The sequence below is a fragment of the Centruroides sculpturatus genome, unplaced genomic scaffold (assembly GCF_000671375.1).
Source record: "Centruroides sculpturatus isolate CEXI.00-Female unplaced genomic scaffold, Cexi_2.0 scaffold2019, whole genome shotgun sequence".
Lineage (NCBI taxonomy): Eukaryota > Metazoa > Arthropoda > Arachnida > Scorpiones > Buthidae > Centruroides > Centruroides sculpturatus.
Window position 1 is genome coordinate 13,456 of NW_019386437.1, and position 21,951 is coordinate 35,406.

The 21,951-nt window shown below is 32.1% G+C and overlaps 1 protein-coding gene across 1 annotated transcript; it reads right to left on the reverse strand.

Annotated features, from left to right (window-relative positions):
* Nucleotides 1-2,688: 2,688 nt before the first annotated feature.
* Nucleotides 2,689-18,228, reverse strand: LOC111614964 (glutamate receptor ionotropic, kainate 5-like; the record flags this gene model as incomplete). Its single annotated transcript, XM_023356334.1, has 10 exons — nucleotides 18,203-18,228; nucleotides 18,019-18,109; nucleotides 17,779-17,937; nucleotides 7,771-7,892; nucleotides 6,919-7,009; nucleotides 6,679-6,837; nucleotides 5,000-5,147; nucleotides 4,692-4,918; nucleotides 2,953-3,206; nucleotides 2,689-2,866 (listed from the first exon to the last, which is right to left on the reverse strand). Coding segments are annotated over exons 1-10 (1,455 nt in total), but the record flags the coding sequence as incomplete, so codon positions are not given.
* Nucleotides 18,229-21,951: the final 3,723 nt, after the last annotated feature.

Genomic DNA, 21,951 nt, shown 5'->3' on the forward strand with positions numbered 1-21,951 from the left:
AATTTACAACTTAATAACAATTTCCTACGGTTTATAAACATACTGATTTTGTCTTACAGTAATCAACTGTTTTACTTCGTAAATTTGTAGTATTTTACAATAATGAGTGTTATTTTTAAATAAATTATTAAGACAGAAATAAGATTGAAATAGTTTACAGTTGTATACGTTTGTGATGGTTGTTACGAGAGAAATAATGCCTTCCGGGAGGTCTTTTAAGGGTAACTGGCCCCTATTCAGGCGTTATAGACGTGGAGAAAACCCGGAAAACTCCACGTGGCCAGCCTGTTCGGGAAAGGTGCAAACCCAAGACTGAACCCCCAGTGTTCGCGGAACGAAACCGCTTGGCCACTGGTAGATCAACTTCAATTATACTTACGGAAAATTCAACATTGAAGTTTTATTTAGAAAATCTATAGCTGTGAAGGAAAACTGATAACCAATCACTTCAAAATTATCATTAAACATAGGATTTCAATGGTGCAACCATTCCGCAAGAAGAACTGCACTATTCCATGGCCAGTAAATTTAATACATTGGACTTCGGTAGTTATACTGGTTTAGTCCACGTGAATTTTCACGTGATGGAATGACTATGAATAGACACTACTACTTCTGCATCACATATGGCGATTTATTACGATTATAAACTAAAGCAAGGCGGTGTGTGAATGCGCGATAATGCAAAAGTTTATAAAGCAATAAAATCGACAAAGCCTGTTGCTAAATGAAAATCATTCACCCTCCAGTTCGATCTTTTCAATAAAGTGATTATCAAGTGTCTAGAGATCACTTATTTGACCATGAAATATTTTGAAAACCAATGATGGAATAATTGATTCTGTTCTTCCATAGTTACTTTTTTACTGAAAACAAGTCTCTGGTGTTTTACAAATTCCAATCTAATAGAAACTTTACAAAAAATTTTTAGTTGGTGATCGATGGATTAAGTGACGAGGAATTAACCTGAATAACAATATTTCTGATTCTTTTCAATGGCTAACATCATACAAGCAGTAGATTCAGCAGGATGGTTATTTGGACTTACATTATATCTTTAAAATGTACATTATCGAATAATAGTAAACAATAGCCAATGATACGGTACGTGTCTAGTTCGGGTTATTTATATAACATTAGAATTATTTAAAGTTCTGTCAAAATGTGAAATAAAAATTCAATTTCAGCTTAAATCCGTTTCTTTTGTAAAAGACAATACAATGGCATCATTTACTGACTATTTTACTAGAAACGTAAATTGTAAAAAGTATCGAGTTTTTCTATTGCACTAAGACACAATAAATTTACATTAGTAAAAATTTCTAATTATATTGTAAAATCTAAAATTATATTAAAGAAAATTTTTATATAAACTTTTTAAACTGAAAAGAAATTGAAAGTTAGGGTAAGTCGAGGTAAACAAAAAAGGTTTAATTTTCCATAATTAAATCTTTAAACTTAAAAAAAGAATTGTCTGTCATTCAATAATCAAGATTTTATGCTTCAAATATAATCAATAAATACTCAAATTACTAATATTTATCTTAACTTACAATGTTTATGAAATAATTTGAAATACTCTGCCTTGTCTTCTAGATGGATTTAAAACGTGTGTTGAGGAGATATGGAATAGTTCATATTAAAGCTTTTTATAATTATTAACAATACAACTAACTATGAACTACACAATATTTAAAATTTATTATAGACATATTTGTAATAATCGATCCATTTCTCTCGAAGACTTAAAGTGCAAATCTGTTGAACTTCATCATTATCACGTTCTTCATCTACTCATGACAGTGTCATTTTCGATGGCATATTACACTGCATATACCGCCTTCAGTTGCATTAGAATACAAATATATACAGTGAATGCTATCGATATCTTTACCGTTCGAAACGTTTTAAATACATTTTCGTTAATGCTCTTTCAGGTTGAGTAATTTTTCTGTTTTTTTTTTTCCTTTCTAAGTTTCTTTTATGTTATTACTGTTTTGTTTTATTTTATGACAGAATATTAACGTAAATCCGACTTGTTATACATAACACTTCCCCATTTTTTCTAATATCCCGTTTGAAAGATTTGCATGGTATCAATGAAATCTTTGGTATCAATGGTATTATTCATCAATGGTATTAATGAAATCTTTACAAAATCGCCTAAACGTAAAACAATTCTCTGTTGATAGAAATAATCTAAGAATTCAAATTAATACACTATTTACATTCGACCGTTTTAAAAACTAAGAAATTATATCAATACCCAACTGTCCAGCTGCGAAAGACAGAGATGATGAGTACTGGAAAAACAGTTGTATTATCTCCATGTAAATTTTGCTAGTGTAAAGGTTTGGTTGCGGTATTTATTACTAAGTTACAGCACTTAATTTTGTGAAATGCAGCGTATATTTGCCTTGCCTCTTTCTTCTATCTTATTCCACCTTCCAGTATCATTCGGAATATTTTTCTGTACAAATTAATAGAAAATAATTAATTGCTGTCAAAATTTATTTTCCTTAATTTGATTACTCATATCCATAAGAAAAGTATGTAATACTATAGCTTCAGTGAAAAGATAAAGATAAACAAAGTGAAATATTTAATTATCAGTGATAGCACAGGACTTGCAAAGTACTTATGAATGCTCATCTAATGTAGTGTTGAAATCGGTTTTAACTTTCTCACGACTAATTCTCTGACAAAGCAAATCATAGACAATACATAACCTGTAATGAGAAGAATAAAACTCCCTAAGAGTTCATTGCAGTTTAATGGTGCAACATTGTCCATTTCATATATCGGAATTGTTTCTTCTTTCCTTTTAAGGAAATCAATTATTCCACTTTCTTGGAAACGACGTATGCTGCAAATAAATAAACAATTAATTTAAAAATGAATTTACAAAGAATGTAATATTTTTATTAACAAAGTAAGATGAATTAACCGTACGCTTTATTAATGTTTTTCTTATACAAAAAGTTTTTTCTTAGGACATAGCCCACAGAATACGTTGAAAGCACGTCCTCACTTATAATTATTTTTCCATCCAGTTCTTTTCTGATGATCTTGTTTATCATACCAATACTTTCTATTAACGCGAAACGACCGCTATTTATTTTTTCGATAGAATTCTTTACAGTCAAGTAATTGTCTTTTCGATTAATATGATCGCCCAACGTTTTCCACATTCCAGATTCATTTTCCTGTAAAAGTTAATTTAAATTCAATTAAAATTTAATAAATTCGAAATTTTTGAATTGAAATAATATGACTTTCGGTTTGCAACGAAAGTTTTTTAAAGTTAATAATGGTTTCCCTTCCCTAATGATTTTATATGTATTTTCGATGTTTTCCTATCTCACTAAGTTTTCCCGATTGAGGAATAACAGTCAGACGAACAGACGAAAAAAGTGACAATATAAGTAATTAGAAGTTTTAAAACAGAAAAAAGCTTTTTTCTACCTGATGTCGTTTTAGAGTCATTGCTGCACAGTTTCTATGCTCGCTTCAACATACGGTAAAGTTTCGGCTTCAACTTCAAATATGCTCTAAACTTTTGAAATTAAGGAAGAAACCTGCAACACTGTAAAAATCTTAAAATCATCCAGCACACGAGAAACTGTTTGAGTGATAGATACACATCTCTCAATTTTACACGAAGACAATTATTCAGTGTTTGCAATGTGGACGTCTGTAATTAACAAGGTCCAGTTCAGCCCTTGGCATTTACCAACAGCCTGAGTATCTGTTCGATGAATTTCAGTCTGCAATGTTTTCTTTCAACGTTAAAATTTTCTAGCTACTTAGAATTGTGCAATGAGGCCGAACTTATTTTCCTGAGTTCACTTTCCGTGGATAATTTAGACGTAAAATGTTTTTAAAAATAAAACGTTTTAAAAAAGCATCTGCAGTTGTTCTTTCTGGTAAATGTTGTGTATCTTTTGTTACTTTTCCGGCTGTTATATAAACATAAGAAAGGAAATAATAGGCATCGTGTTAAATTTTATTCTCCGAGGTTTTTGCAAATTTCCATCTTTTGAAACCTCCTGAACCAAAAAAAAACTGGAAAAAAACCGTGAATATGTCTGTGTCTGGTCGTCCATTTCCCTTTATATCTCAGTACGGGTTGAAAATGAAGGAACGAATTTTGACGTAGTAGCATGTATGTAAATAACATTAAGGTAATTATATTTTTGCTTTGAAAGAGAAAGGGAATGTAGAGATAGAAAGTGATAACTTGTTATTGATACAAATATTATATGTAAAATTAAATCTCATAATAACCGGAAAAGTTACGCAACTCGTTGCTAGACTTTAATACTCCGAATTTAGCAATATGCGAATTGGCAAAATCTATTCTTTTCCCTTTAAAATATTTGGAACTGGTCGATTGCTAGTTTATAATGCTATTTTCTAAGAATTCATTGCTAAGAAATAAATATTGCACAAATATGCCCAAAATTGTTAGAAAATATCATATTTTCACAATAAAAAAGTTTAGTTCCGTCATAAATTATCTTCAATTTAATAATATTCTCATATTTAAATAACATAAATTTTGTCGATAATCTGATAATATTGAAGAAAAGTGAAAATCAGTAATATTTAAGCCTTGGAAAGTATCGTTTATACTACTTTAATCGGTTATATTTCATCTATCACACATAAATCCGAAATTATCTTATTACCTTAAAATGCAAGTTTTTCGCATGAATATTTATACCGCAGGAGAAGTCGCCACTTTCTACTGCAGAAACTAATTCATGGTAATTTCTTGGTGTCCATTCGTAATTCGGAGCAGTTAGAAAAGATATCAGAATTCCACTGTAGCCGTATCCCACGACTACTACTGTAATCAGCCAAACTCCGATTATAATCCTTGATGAAACTTGAACAATGCGATCTAAATTAATTCCTAAACATTTCAAAATGAAATGTACGTTCTTGTTCTAAAATTAATTTTATAGCTTAAAAAATGGAAGAAAATAAAATATACCTTGTAGAGTGATATTTGAAAACAAATGCCAAATGCTTTCTTTTACTGACCAATATTTCCTTGATCCATGTAAGTAATTTGCTCTCTTCATAATATGAGACAAAATAGTCCCAGTTAATACAATCGATATTAAGATTGTCAACCATACCTGAAATAATATTTTTAAAGTATATATATATATATATATTATTTAATATATGGTATTATATTAAAAATTTCGTTGTAAGATTAAAAAAAAATTAACTTTACAATATTATAATTTATATCTAACATATTCAATAACCAAAATTTGCCTTAAAATAGAATGTATGTGGTGAAAAAAAAGATATATTTGATATCATCATCATTACCACAATATGAAAATCTAATATTAAGCAAAAGAAAAAATTTAAAAAACTTATTAATACTCAGTATTTCTAGTAAAACGTATTCGCGAATATAACCGGCTTGCAATAAAGCAGCATAATTGAAATTACCACAGAATAAAACACATGAATGTAATTTTAGTGTAAAAAAGTCTTCCAAATCGATGGCAGAATAGAATCTTTCTGTAGTGATAACTACGTATTTAAATCAACGAAGAAAAATTAATATTTACAGATTATCAAATGAAATTCCTAATAGTTCTTAGGGTAAAATAGCTTTAAAATCTATATTACTTTAAAAAGTAATATTTTAATAAATTCTCAAGAAATCGACAATGAATATAAAGGAAACATTGCAGTATTAATGAACGATTTTCGTAAAAAAAATGTTATAAAGAATAAAAATGCAATTGCACAGATAATATTTGAAAAACCTCACATCCAACGTTTGTAAAAAAGTTTTTTCTAAATACATCTAAGAGAAATAATTAAAGAATTGATGAATCTATTAACTCTCCCGTTGTCACTACCTAGTCGTGGTAGGAGAGCCCAGTAATTTTACTGATCCATAGAGCAATGCAGTCTGGAGCACAAGCTCCTGGTAGAAACACTCACGCCAATAAAGTCTATGGGGAGAAATGAAACTAACAGTGACCACACCCATATTCTATGGTGATATTTATCATGGTACTAACCAGATCAAAGTGTGATACCGCTCGGACATCGCTCGAGTTAACAAGATCCGCGGTCGTGAGTTAAGCATAGTCTTACGTTAGAAAAATAGGCAACAGTCTCCCTTGGTGGCAAAGGCAGCGCCGGCCCGAGCAAAGCTATTGCAATGCCCTCGACAGACGTGAGGTACCAACCTAGCCTAGGTGTTTCTGTGGCAATGCATTCACAGACCACTAAAGCTAGAAAACCACGCTAACCAATAAAATGTACAATAAAAATGAACGAGTTTATCAACCAAACTTACTGCACCACACAAGTCTTGAAACAAACATAACAGTGTACAGAAAACAACTACATCTTAGATTCACATTTTTGAAGAAACATTCTTGAAAAAATATATATGGTACTTTGAAATATCCTGAATGAAGATGTAGATAGAAATTTTGATTCTATTCCGTTGATAAGTTCAGATTCAGTTTAGTATCAACTAAATTAAATAAAGATGATAGGACTCCAAATGTTGGAAATTTATTACACTACATAGTGTTTATGAATCAAAGAAGAGTCACAACACGATTTAAGATTATCAAATAGAAAAAAAAAAGATAAATCACGTTGTTATAGAATTGTATTATCGTTTACCTCGAATGTAAATGGTCTAAAAATGGTTTTCCAATTCGGCTTCAATTTCTGTTCTTTGATTATAAAATGTATCGGTGTCATATGAGTAATCGAAGAATAATCAGCCAAGTCGAAGACATCCTTTTCCAGATACAGAGGAATAGCGGACATGTCCGCTTCCTATCAGAAAAATAATTACAATATGCAAATTCATAGAACGTGAATAATTATAAGTATAAATAAATGGTTAACTAGAAATACCTTATTAATTATCTGGGCTATCATTCCATAATAACTTCCATTCGAATGCCTTTGTAGAACTGTTTTTGGCATGGGTTGAATGACTTCATACCTATAAAAATTTCAATTTTTCGTAATTTTATTAAATCGATAATCTGTTCTACAGTCTCATTTTTATAAAAATATTAAACTCGTTTAATTTTACCTAAATTTTAATTTTTCCTGAAGCATTTTAAATACATAAAACCGAAGTGCCCAAATTATTTGATTGTTAGATTGATTCACGTTTATCCACATAGGCTCCTAAATAATCAATAAAACTTTAACTGAATTGTATAGTTCTACATAACTTTTAAAAATAAATAAATTTACATCGATTCCTGCAATTTTCCATACGTAATTCGATTCCATTTCCTTCTGAAATAAAAAAATATGTGATAAAAATGCATATGTTTTAATTTACAATAAAACAATATATTTTACGTGATATGAATAATGTAAAATTTCATTTTGTATCTCAAAGAATAAAATAATATTTTTACGAGTATTATGATAAAAGTTAAAAAATATTCACTTTATTGAGAGATAACATCTGTTTTAATACTTATCTCCTGATTTCTTCCAGCATTTTTAAAGAATTTTTTCTTTTTATTGATGAATCCATTTAACTACTAGATTATTGATTCACAGTCTGCTCGCTATTAATAAGTAAATGAGCAATTAATTGATTTGAGAATCGAATAATTATTAGTGATTGAAATTGCCGTGTGCATTTAAGATCTGTGTTACAGAAAAAGTTGTTTCCAAGTAGCTGTGAAGAATCCTTTGTTTTACTTGAAGCATGTAATCGTGGATATGTAGATCAGTAATTACTGTTGTCCCATTCGCGCTGACATCATTCCATAACGAATGAATGGAACTAACTGCAGACGTAACAGATAGGAACTAGTGTGTTTCCTCTGATCAGAAGAGGCAGCAACACAAGCAATATAACACTCACAAAAAAGTTAAATAATATATAATGGATTACATATAACAACTAATTATGGAAGAATTGGAATACAGTAGAGCGTCGGTTATCCGAAAGAATTCCAGTCCGCCTAAAGTATAATTTTTATTTGTTTTTATATTTTTCAATGTATTTATTTCGTTTGTAAAACATACAGAAATCATTTTTAACGATACAATAGCCACGATTTCTATTTTAAAAAGTTTACGTTAGGCTTAACATCGACGAAAATTCAACGCGAAGCGACACGCAACGGAGAAAACTTTTAACACGGGATAGGTTAATATATTTTTTCGTGCATAATCGGTTATCCGAAAAATAAGTTATCCGAAGAACCCCAGTCCCCAATTGATTCGAATAAACAACGCTTTACTGTACTTCAATTCCTTCATTGAGAAGTATTCGTTATTTTTTCTTGCTGTACTATACTGGCGTCACGTGATATAAGAACGTGTCATATTTTATAACACGAAATTCATCTCTTTTATAGTCTATAATAAATATAAATTATATTTTGTACGATTATTTTAATAATTATTTTAACTTTTTATCTATAATTAACACTACAGGCCCTTCTTCGTTTTTTTGTAATAACATAACGAACTGTGGTCTGAAGAGAAAGATAATTAAACAATTTATATGACTGTAGGAATATAAATATATACAGTTAATAAGTATTTATCTTAACGTTAAAAGTAAAGGTAAGATATACGTAAACAAGTAATTATGGATTATAACATGGTCAAAGTCCTAGGCTGAAATTTTTATATTAACTTTATTTCATTTCAAAGACACGCTCTCCTCACCTCAAATTAGTAGTGGCTTTTTCCTGTACATCATACTTTTCCTGTAACAATAGAGTTATGCCTATCATCTAATACATTTGTGGAGGATATTTGAATTGAAATGACGTAACTTTCGGTTTGCATTCGTAGTAATGGCGTCAAAAGCGCTCAGCAATTATTGATATTGTTTTTATAGCAGCACCGGTGGAAACTTGCAAGAGATATAGGAAGTTGACGTTAAAGCTTGTTAAAGCTAGTTGTAAATTGGAGTTTTTAAAAGAATGTTTAAAGAATAAGGTGTATTCCATGTCGATTTACCGAATTAGCATTCCTACGGAATGCCGTTCTCTAAAAATTAGGTTCTGTTTGGAGTGCCTCAAAAAGTCCATTAGCCAGAAACAAAAAGCATGGGATATTGAGTCAGCTTATTTGCTTGGAGGACACCATATATAATGATGATCCGGCCAAACTAATTGATATCAATAAAAGGGTGGTGGAGTTGGCAGAAGCTGTTTGTGGGAATTCCAATAAGCAACATGTGAAAAAGTTTAAATGGATTATTCACAAGCAAGTAAGAAGAGATAATAGGAAGAACCTTAGTACCTTCTACGTATGGACCACATAGAAATACCAATGAAAATTAAGCAGGTTCTGGAAAAAAACCCGAACTTTGTCCCCGCTGAGGAAGGTGGTTGCGAAACATCAGTACAAGAGATTGAGAGAGGGATAGTTGGACTGGATGCATTAGAAAAAGAATAAAGGAAAATACTTTAGATGGAAAGCGGTCATTAACAACCGGCCGAAGAACAGGATAGATGATATTACTAGAAAGGACATTTGGCTCACGAAGGAGTAGTTAAAGATAAATGATCTCGTGATGACAACAGCAGACAAGACTAAGCATTTGGTTATCATGAGAAGGCATACTTATAACAAGAAGTTGCATAATTACATCAAAAAGACGGAATGTGAAATTGTTGGCGACAAAGTAGTTGGATTTTTAGACAGAAGGGCCAGGAAGCTGGAACTCTAGGGACTTTTTGCTGTTTTACCTTTTCTCAAGAAATGCCAGAACCCAAGGCCCGGAACTCCAAGATTGTTTGCTTTCGCTAAGACTTACAAGACCGGAATGGAGTTAAGGCCAGTTATAGAGAAATGCAGAGGACCCACCTTTATATTAGAAAAAAGGTTGGACGAGTATTTATCCTCACACTTTGATGCTGATAGTCTTAGTGGCACAGGATCCTCTTGTTTTTGTCAAGGAAATACAAGGTATATCTTTAATGGAAGATGAAGTGGCGACAGTTTTAGATTATGAGAGCATGTATCCTTCAGTAATGATTGAGTCTTCCTTGGATGCGTTATTAGATTTCTTGTACATAATGAACTCCCAGTTGCTTCTTTACACCCACGAGCTAGAATAACTGGCTAACCTAGTATGCTATGAGTCGTACTTCACCTTTTCTGGTCAGGTCTACAGACAAAAAAGAGGTGTTCCGATGGGAAGTCCCTTCTCAGGAATCCTTTGTGAATTAGTTGTTAGTTGTTAGAAGACTAGAAAGAAGGGTTCTTCATAGTTTCAAACAAGATATCGTATATTTCAGCAGGTATGTGGATGACATCCTTATCTTATGGAGAAATATAAGTAGGGTGCATGAATTTATGAGTAGAATCAATGGTAACAAAGATGGACTTAAATTGAGATTAAAACAAAAGAGTTTCTTGAATGTGCACTTCTTGGACATTAATACCTGTTCATGAAAGGGCATTTGTCCACAAGCGTTTATATTAAACCTATACACATCCCATTGTATATACCCTCCCAGTCCCTGGACCCGGTATAAGATGGCAGCCTTCCGAGCGTTAATAAGGAGAGCTTATTTATATTGTGACCGAGTCGGTGACAGGGCGAAGGAGATTTATGGAGTATTGCAGGTGGCCCGGACCCTAGGTTACAGAAAGAGTGTAATTGTAGAAATGCTTAAGAAGTATGAAAGGGGCATAGTAAAAAGAACCTTAAGTAATGTTCCTACTACGCTCACGAAATTTACTTAATAATTATTTTAACTTTTTATCTATAATTAACACTACAGGCCCTTCTTCGTTTTTTTGTAATAACATAACGAACTGTGGTCTGAAGAGAAAGATAATTAAACAATTTATATGACTGTAGGAATATAAATATATACAGTTAATAAGTATTTATCTTAACGTTAAAAGTAAAGGTAAGATATACGTAAACAAGTAATTATGGATTATAACATGGTCAAAGTCCTAGGCTGAAATTTTTATATTAAATTTATTTCATTTCAAAGACACGCTCTCCTCACCTCAAATTAGTAGTGGCTTTTTCCTGTACATCATACTTTTCCTGTAACAATAGAGTTATGCCTATCATCTAATACATTTGTGGAGGATATTTGAATTGAAATGACGTAACTTTCGGTTTGCATTCGTAGTAATGGCGTCAAAAGCGCTCAGCAATTATTGATATTGTTTTTATAGCAGCACCGGTGGAAACTTGCAAGAGATATAGGAAGTTGACGTTAAAGCTTGTTAAAGCTAGTTGTAAATTGGAGTTTTTAAAAGAATGTTTAAAGAATAAGGTGTATTCCATGTCGATTTACCGAATTAGCATTCCTACGGAATGCCGTTCTCTAAAAATTAGGTTCTGTTTGGAGTGCCTCAAAAAGTCCATTAGCCAGAAACAAAAAGCATGGGATATTGAGTCAGCTTATTTGCTTGGAGGACACCATATATAATGATGATCCGGCCAAACTAATTGATATCAATAAAAGGGTGGTGGAGTTGGCAGAAGCTGTTTGTGGGAATTCCAATAAGCAACATGTGAAAAAGTTTAAATGGATTATTCACAAGCAAGTAAGAAGAGATAATAGGAAGAACCTTAGTACCTTCTACGTATGGACCACATAGAAATACCAATGAAAATTAAGCAGGTTCTGGAAAAAAACCCGAACTTTGTCCCCGCTGAGGAAGGTGGTTGCGAAACATCAGTACAAGAGATTGAGAGAGGGATAGTTGGACTGGATGCATTAGAAAAAGAATAAAGGAAAATACTTTAGATGGAAAGCGGTCATTAACAACCGGCCGAAGAACAGGATAGATGATATTACTAGAAGGGACATTTGGCTCACGAAGGAGTAGTTAAAGATAAATGATCTCGTGATGACAACAGCAGACAAGACTAAGCATTTGGTTATCATGAGAAGGCATACTTATAACAAGAAGTTGCATAATTACATCAAAAAGACGGAATGTGAAATTGTTGGCGACAAAGTAGTTGGATTTTTAGACAGAAGGGCCAGGAAGCTGGAACTCTAGGGACTTTTTGCTGTTTTACCTTTTCTCAAGAAATGCCAGAACCCAAGGCCCGGAACTCCAAGATTGTTTGCTTTCGCTAAGACTTACAAGACCGGAATGGAGTTAAGGCCAGTTATAGAGAAATGCAGAGGACCCACCTTTATATTAGAAAAAAGGTTGCACGAGTATTTATCCTCACACTTTGATGCTGATAGTCTTAGTGGCACAGGATCCTCTTGTTTTTGTCAAGGAAATACAAGGTATATCTTTAATGGAAGATGAAGTGGCGACAGTTTTAGATTATGAGAGCATGTATCCTTCAGTAATGATTGAGTCTTCCTTGGATGCGTTATTAGATTTCTTGTACATAATGAACTCCCAGTTGCTTCTTTACACCCACGAGCTAGAATAACTGGCTAACCTAGTATGCTATGAGTCGTACTTCACCTTTTCTGGTCAGGTCTACAGACAAAAAAAAGAGGTGTTCCGATGGGAAGTCCCTTCTCAGGAATCCTTTGTGAATTAGTTGTTAGTTGTTAGAAGACTAGAAAGAAGGGTTCTTCATAGTTTCAAACAAGATATCGTATATTTCAGCAGGTATGTGGATGACATCCTTATCTTATGGAGAAATAAAAGTAGGGTGCATGAATTTATGAGTAGAATCAATGGTAACAAAGATGGACTTAAATTGAGATTAAAACAAAAGAGTTTCTTGAATGTGCACTTCTTGGACATTAATACATGTTCATGAAAGGGCATTTGTCCACAAGCGTTTATATTAAACCTATACACATCCCATTGTATATATTCTCCCAGTCCCTGGACCCATATCGGTATAAGATGGCAGCCTTCCGAGCGTTAATAAGGAGAGCTTATTTATATTGTGACCGAGTCGGTGACAGGGCGAAGGAGATATATAGAGTATTGCAGGTGGCCCGGACCCTAAATTACAGAAAGAGTGTAATTGTAGAAATGCTTAAGAAGTATGAAAGGGGCATAGTAAAAAGAACCTTAAGTAATGTTCCTACTACGCTCACGAAATTTACTTAGGGGAGACCTGGGCAACTTCGGCATGCGGGGCAAGTTTGTCAAGCGCTTTTTTTAAAAAACAAATTAAAAGGAGACTTTGGTTATAGGTTAGGCANCTTACAACTGGATGTTAAAAAAGATTATATTGGCGTCACCACAAGAAACTTGAGAGTAAGGCTCAAAGAACATAGATATGTCATAAGAAAAGCGTCTAATTCAACGATTTTGTTCCAAATGGCGCAAGCCCAAGGCTCAGTTAAAATGTGACGAGGCAACAATCATCAAACCTCTGTCTTCCCAAACTTTAGCAATGACGGCGGAGAAGATAGAAATATACAGAACTAGGATAGGAGAAGGCCATTTAAATGCGAGGGATGCCGAGAGTCTGCCTTCGGCATGGAAGTACTTGGTTAAGAAATTTATTAGAAACTTGAACCAGAATTAGTACATTGAAGATTTATGTTATTTTTTGTTTCATTATTTGTTTTATTTCAATTTTTATATATTCTTCCGTTATTTTTCTCTTGTAAAAATTTTTTATTTAAAATTTTTATGTTCTATTCATAGAACATTTACGTTCTATTTTCGTTTTCAACCTGAACGTGATCTATTAATTGGGCTGAAAACGTTTGTTTTTTTACAATTATACTTATTTCTCGGCAAAAAAGGTGTTTTGTTTCTCTTTATTTAATTGCTGAGCGCTTCTGATATTATAAATAAATAACATATTTGTAACTTAATATACTTTCCATAATAATCAATGTATACTTATTTTTTCCATTGAGTTTTTCTTTGATTCATCTTCCCATATGTTCGGGTAGATAGTAATTAACGTAAAGTACATGTATTTAGATAATTTTCCTCCAGAATATGGATATAAATGCAAACAGTGTCTACCTTCAACGCACCCAAGGTTCAAATGCCGAGTCATGATTTCTAAAATATAAATCTGGGAGAGGTAGTCTTATGCAAACAAAAGTATAACAATCTTTCCCGACTTACTATATAATTATGTATAAAATATTTATATACATAAAAAATACTATATAAATATATAATTTAATTTTATACCTTGATACTCTGCTTATGCACTTTAATTTTTAGTGTCTTCTAAATATGTAATTTCTCCCGATGAAGATATGACGTAGTGGTGCAGAATATAAAATTAGATTTGTCTCTGGACTTATTCGTGACGTGTTGTTGCATGTAACGACCAGATTTAGTATTTAGAATAAATTGTATACGGTGTGTTACGTTAAAATCAATTCTTATTCAATTTAATTACCTATTCTATAGAGCACGTGTGTTTTTTCTAATATAAATTACGCTAATAAATAATTGAATATGTTGTAAGAACAGAAACAAGGAAGAAGAACTTTTAACAAATTTCGTCTTATGCCATCTCTTGTTTCTCTTCATTCAAATATCATGTTAAGGCTATCGGTTTTAACCAATTAAATAAATAAATTGTATTATGTAAAACCATAGTAATATAAAAACTAAGAACACTTCAGGGAATTTCAGTCGAGTGATGAAAAATCCTGATGAAAATAATAAATAACATTAGTAAAAACGTATTTCTTGTAAACATTCCTTACTTATAATTAATTCAAGCTTTATTGATTTAACTCTTTCTGTCCTGCAGAAATGAAAGTGTTTATTTTTAATCGTACTGATTGTGGGTTCGGACACGTTTCCAGTATAGGTAGGCGCGTGATGGGTGCTTAATAGAATAGTGTAGATCAGGAGTGTAAACTTCAGGTGTGTCCACATAATTGGGGCACATTATTCACAAGATGTTGCGGATGGGAACTCGGATCTCGCTTCTCTTATTCTATCTGACAGGAATTCTTCTTAAAATGCATGTAAAGCCTTGAACTGCGAATGAACCGATTGAACACGAATTCGAAGTATTCGAAGGTTTCTGGGCTTCAATTTGAAAAAATTGTAGATCTACAAATTTCCACTATCGTACGTTGTCCGTCCGGCTTTATGCCCGTAATCTCGAGAACGAAATTGCAGCACAGCATTGTGACCATGTCACAGTTAAAATAATTTAAATTTAATTTTACTTTTTTCAATGCTTTTAACAGAGAAAAATGTCTTGTATATCAGAAAAATAAATTTTTCTGAAAAGATGTATCACGAAATGTGTTATGTAAGATCACGTCTTAATTAAGTATGATGTATTATTTATTTGAATGCTCTGTCTTAGCGTGTACACTACAAAGTATTCCATAAACAGACTTTATTTGCTTTTTTTTTTAATAGATTTAAAAGAAACATGTTGGTTTGATGATAATGATTATTCGATAATTAAATAAGTAAAAACTACATTGGATTTACTCGATTTAATTTAACAAGTTTATGAATATTTATCAATCGTCTGCTCAATTGGTACTTTTAATAGCTATAAAGAAAATATATAAAGTTGACAAATAAGCACCAAGAATAAAAATTTAATTATTGAATGTACTGAAAAGTACTGCAAATTTTGTTAGAACACTATTGTATTTTTCACAAATAACGTTTTCAAATATATCGATTCAGACTGTAGTTCCTTAATTATTAACCTAAAAATAACTTTTCACAATAAAATTCAGAAATAAATGAAACAATAATACAAACCAAATGTATTAAAATAAATATTTAAACATGAATATAAAAGGTAGCAATCTTTTCATATTTCATATTGTTGGGAAAATTAAATTTGGTTGTATTCTTTATTAGAAAAGTAAAGTTAATTAAATAACGGTAATCAATATTTCTGAATAGAAATGTTTTGATTTTTTATAATTTAATCATAAACACATAGTCTACTGTGTATTGTTTATCTACTTTTACTATACAGTGGCTCTGAGAATCCATGAAATGCGGGTAGACGAAAGTCCAGGATCCTCCCACGGCTTATGTGAAAAGTTAAATATTAAAATATAATTTTTACCTTTAATAAACTAAAGTTACGATCTCACGTGAGATTGCTTAACACTTTCTCACTACTGTTTTCATTTTACATGATTGATAACATATTTTATGATATAGTAGCTGCAAGAACCCGTTTCGCTTGGTTTTTATTTCTTCGTACATTTATATGTAATATAGTTTTTTATATATATACTAGCTGCATTGACCCGCTTCGCTGGGTTTTTATTTGTGGGCAAAAAGTAACGATAGTGAAAATTAAGATAATTACATTATAGCCAATCTTACCCGTTTTCACAGAATGCAAGAATTAGGTCCCCCGTTTCCAGACTAATTAGCGACCTGGTCTCGATATTATAANAAATTAAAAAAAAATTAACTTTACAATATTATAATTTATATCTAACATATTCAATAACCAAAATTTGCCTTAAAATAGAATGTATGTGGTGAAAAAAAAGATATATTTGATATCATCATCATTACCACAATATGAAAATCTAATATTAAGCAAAAGAAAAAATTTAAAAAACTTATTAATACTCAGTATTTCTAGTAAAACGTATTCGCGAATATAACCGGCTTGCAATAAAGCAGCATAATTGAAATTACCACAGAATAAAACACATGAATGTAATTTTAGTGTAAAAAAGTCTTCCAAATCGATGGCAGAATAGAATCTTTCTGTAGTGATAACTACGTATTTAAATCAACGAAGAAAAATTAATATTTACAGATTATCAAATGAAATTCCTAATAGTTCTTAGGGTAAAATAGCTTTAAAATCTATATTACTTTAAAAAGTAATATTTTAATAAATTCTCAAGAAATCGACAATGAATATAAAGGAAACATTGCAGTATTAATGAACGATTTTCGTAAAAAAAATGTTATAAAGAATAAAAATGCAATTGCACAGATAATATTTGAAAAACCTCACATCCAACGTTTGTAAAAAAGTTTTTTCTAAATACATCTAAGAGAAATAATTAAAGAATTGATGAATCTATTAACTCTCCCGTTGTCACTACCTAGTCGTGGTAGGAGAGCCCAGTAATTTTACTGATCCATAGAGCAATGCAGTCTGGAGCACAAGCTCCTGGTAGAAACACTCACGCCAATAAAGTCTATGGGGAGAAATGAAACTAACAGTGACCACACCCATATTCTATGGTGATATTTATCATGGTACTAACCAGATCAAAGTGTGATACCGCTCGGACATCGCTCGAGTTAACAAGATCCGCGGTCGTGAGTTAAGCATAGTCTTACGTTAGAAAAATAGGCAACAGTCTCCCTTGGTGGCAAAGGCAGCGCCGGCCCGAGCAAAGCTATTGCAATGCCCTCGACAGACGTGAGGTACCAACCTAGCCTAGGTGTTTCTGTGGCAATGCATTCACAGACCACTAAAGCTAGAAAACCACGCTAACCAATAAAATGTACAATAAAAATGAACGAGTTTATCAACCAAACTTACTGCACCACACAAGTCTTGAAACAAACATAACAGTGTACAGAAAACAACTACATCTTAGATTCACATTTTTGAAGAAACATTCTTGAAAAAATATATATGGTACTTTGAAATATCCTGAATGAAGATGTAGATAGAAATTTTGATTCTATTCCGTTGATAAGTTCAGATTCAGTTTAGTATCAACTAAATTAAATAAAGATGATAGGACTCCAAATGTTGGAAATTTATTACACTACATAGTGTTTATGAATCAAAGAAGAGTCACAACACGATTTAAGATTATCAAATAGAAAAAAAAAAGATAAATCACGTTGTTATAGAATTGTATTATCGTTTACCTCGAATGTAAATGGTCTAAAAATGGTTTTCCAATTCGGCTTCAATTTCTGTTCTTTGATTATAAAATGTATCGGTGTCATATGAGTAATCGAAGAATAATCAGCCAAGTCGAAGACATCCTTTTCCAGATACAGAGGAATAGCGGACATGTCCGCTTCCTATCAGAAAAATAATTACAATATGCAAATTCATAGAACATGAATAATTATAAGTATAAATAAATGGTTAACTAGAAATACCTTATTAATTATCTGGGCTATCATTCCATAATAACTTCCATTCGAATGCCTTTGTAGAACTGTTTTTGGCATGGGTTGAATGACTTCATACCTATAAAAATTTCAATTTTTCGTAATTTTATTAAATCGATAATCTGTTCTACAGTCTCATTTTTATAAGAATATTAAACTCGTTTAATTTTACCTAAATTTTAATTTTTCCTGAAGCATTTTAAATACATAAAACCGAAGTGCCCAAATTATTTGATTGTTAGATTGATTCACGTTTATCCACATAGGCTCCTAAATAATCAATAAAACTTTAACTGAATTGTATAGTTCTACATAACTTTTAAAAATAAATAAATTTACATCGATTCCTGCAATTTTCCATACGTAATTCGATTCCATTTCCTTCTGAAATAAAAAAATATGTGATAAAAATGCATATGTTTTAATTTACAATAAAACAATATATTTTACGTGATATGAATAATGTAAAATTTCATTTTGTATCTCAAAAAATAAAATAATATCTTTACGAGTATTATGATAAAAGTTAAAAAATATTCACTTTATTGAGAGATAACATCTGTTTTTAGTACTTATCTCCTGATTTCTTCCAGCATTTTTAAAGAATTTCTTCTTTCTATTGATGAATCCATTTAACTACTAGATTATTGATTCACAGTCTGCTCGCTATTAATAAGTAAATGAGCAATTAATTGATTTGAGAATCTAATAATTATTAGTGATTGAAATTGCCGTGTGCATTTAAGATCTGTGTTACATAAAGAGTTGTTTCCAAGTAGCTGTGAAGAATCCTTTGTTTTACTTGAAGCATGCAATCGTGGATATGTAGATCAGTAATTACTGTTGTCCCATTCGCGCTGACACCATTCCATAACGAATGAATGGAACTAACTGCAGAGGTAACAGATAGGAACTAGTGTGTTTCCTCTGATCAGAAGAGGCAGCAACACAAGCAATATAACACTCACAAAAAAGTTAAATAATATATAATGGATTACATATAACAACTAATTATGGAAGAATTGGAATACAGTAGAGCGTCGGTTATCCGAAAGAATTCCAGTCCGCCTAAAGTATAATTTTTATTTGTTTTTATATTTTTCAATGTATTTATTTCGTTTGTAAAACATACAGAAATCATTTTTAACGATACAATAGCCACGATTTCTATTTTAAAAAGTTTACGTTAGGCTTAACATCGACGAAAATTCAACGCGAAGCGACACGCAACGGAGAAAACTTTTAACACGGGATAGGTTAATATATTTTTTCGTGCATAATCGGTTATCCGAAAAATAAGTTATCCGAAGAACCCCAGTCCCCAATTGATTCGAATAAACAACGCTTTACTGTACTTCAATTCCTTCATTGAGAAGTATTCGTTATTTTTTCTTGCTGTACTATACTGGCGTCACGTGATATAAGAACGTGTCATATTTTATAACACGAAATTCATCTCTTTTATAGTCTATAATAAATATAAATTATATTTTGTACGATTATTTTAATAATTATTTTAACTTTTTATCTATAATTAACACTACAGGCCCTTCTTCGTTTTTTTGTAATAACATAACGAACTGTGGTCTGAAGAGAAAGATAATTAAACAATTTATATGACTGTAGGAATATAAATATATACAGTTAATAAGTATTTATCTTAACGTTAAAAGTAAAGGTAAGATATACGTAAACAAGTAATTATGGATTATAACATGGTCAAAGTCCTAGGCTGAAATTTTTATATTAACTTTATTTCATTTCAAAGACACGCTCTCCTCACCTCAAATTAGTAGTGGCTTTTTCCTGTACATCATACTTTTCCTGTAACAATAGAGTTATGCCTATCATCTAATACATTTGTGGAGGATATTTGAATTGAAATGACGTAACTTTCGGTTTGCATTCGTAGTAATGGCGTCAAAAGCGCTCAGCAATTATTGATATTGTTTTTATAGCAGCACCGGTGGAAACTTGCAAGAGATATAGGAAGTTGACGTTAAAGCTTGTTAAAGCTAGTTGTAAATTGGAGTTTTTAAAAGAATGTTTAAAGAATAAGGTGTATTCCATGTCGATTTACCGAATTAGCATTCCTACGGAATGCCGTTCTCTAAAAATTAGGTTCTGTTTGGAGTGCCTCAAAAAGTCCATTAGCCAGAAACAAAAAGCATGGGATATTGAGTCAGCTTATTTGCTTGGAGGACACCATATATAATGATGATCCGGCCAAACTAATTGATATCAATAAAAGGGTGGTGGAGTTGGCAGAAGCTGTTTGTGGGAATTCCAATAAGCAACATGTGAAAAAGTTTAAATGGATTATTCACAAGCAAGTAAGAAGAGATAATAGGAAGAACCTTAGTACCTTCTACGTATGGACCACATAGAAATACCAATGAAAATTAAGCAGGTTCTGGAAAAAAACCCGAACTTTGTCCCCGCTGAGGAAGGTGGTTGCGAAACATCAGTACAAGAGATTGAGAGAGGGATAGTTGGACTGGATGCATTAGAAAAAGAATAAAGGAAAATACTTTAGATGGAAAGCGGTCATTAACAACCGGCCGAAGAACAGGATAGATGATATTACTAGAAAGGACATTTGGCTCACGAAGGAGTAGTTAAAGATAAATGATCTCGTGATGACAACAGCAGACAAGACTAAGCATTTGGTTATCATGAGAAGGCATACTTATAACAAGAAGTTGCATAATTACATCAAAAAGACGGAATGTGAAATTGTTGGCGACAAAGTAGTTGGATTTTTAGACAGAAGGGCCAGGAAGCTGGAACTCTAGGGACTTTTTGCTGTTTTACCTTTTCTCAAGAAATGCCAGAACCCAAGGCCCGGAACTCCAAGATTGTTTGCTTTCGCTAAGACTTACAAGACCGGAATGGAGTTAAGGCCAGTTATAGAGAAATGCAGAGGACCCACCTTTATATTAGAAAAAAGGTTGGACGAGTATTTATCCTCACACTTTGATGCTGATAGTCTTAGTGGCACAGGATCCTCTTGTTTTTGTCAAGGAAATACAAGGTATATCTTTAATGGAAGATGAAGTGGCGACAGTTTTAGATTATGAGAGCATGTATCCTTCAGTAATGATTGAGTCTTCCTTGGATGCGTTATTAGATTTCTTGTACATAATGAACTCCCAGTTGCTTCTTTACACCCACGAGCTAGAATAACTGGCTAACCTAGTATGCTATGAGTCGTACTTCACCTTTTCTGGTCAGGTCTACAGACAAAAAAGAGGTGTTCCGATGGGAAGTCCCTTCTCAGGAATCCTTTGTGAATTAGTTGTTAGTTGTTAGAAGACTAGAAAGAAGGGTTCTTCATAGTTTCAAACAAGATATCGTATATTTCAGCAGGTATGTGGATGACATCCTTATCTTATGGAGAAATGATAGTAGGGTGCATGAATTTATGAGTAGAATTAATGGTAACAAAGATGGACTTAAATTGAGATTAAAACAAAAGAGTTCCTTGAATGTGCACTTCTTGGACATTAATATCCGGTTTATGAAAGGACATTTGTCCACAAGTGTTTATATTAAACCTACACACACCCCATTATATATACCATCCCAATCCATGGATCCATATCGGTATAAGATGGCAGCCTTCCGAGCGTTAATAAGGAGAGCCTATTTATATTGTGACCGAGTCGCTGACAGGGAGAAGGAGATTGATAGAATATTGCAGGTGGCCCGGACCCTGGGTTACAGAAAAAATATAATTGTAGGAATGCTTAAGAAGTATGAAAGGGGCATAGTAAGAAGAGATTTAAGGAATGTTCCTACTAGGATCACAAAGTTTACTTATAATAGTAGTATGAATAGTGTAATGAAAGAAATTGCTAGTCGAAAGGAATCAAGAATGGTATTAAGAAGAGCCCCTAATTTGTATAAGATCTTGAGAAA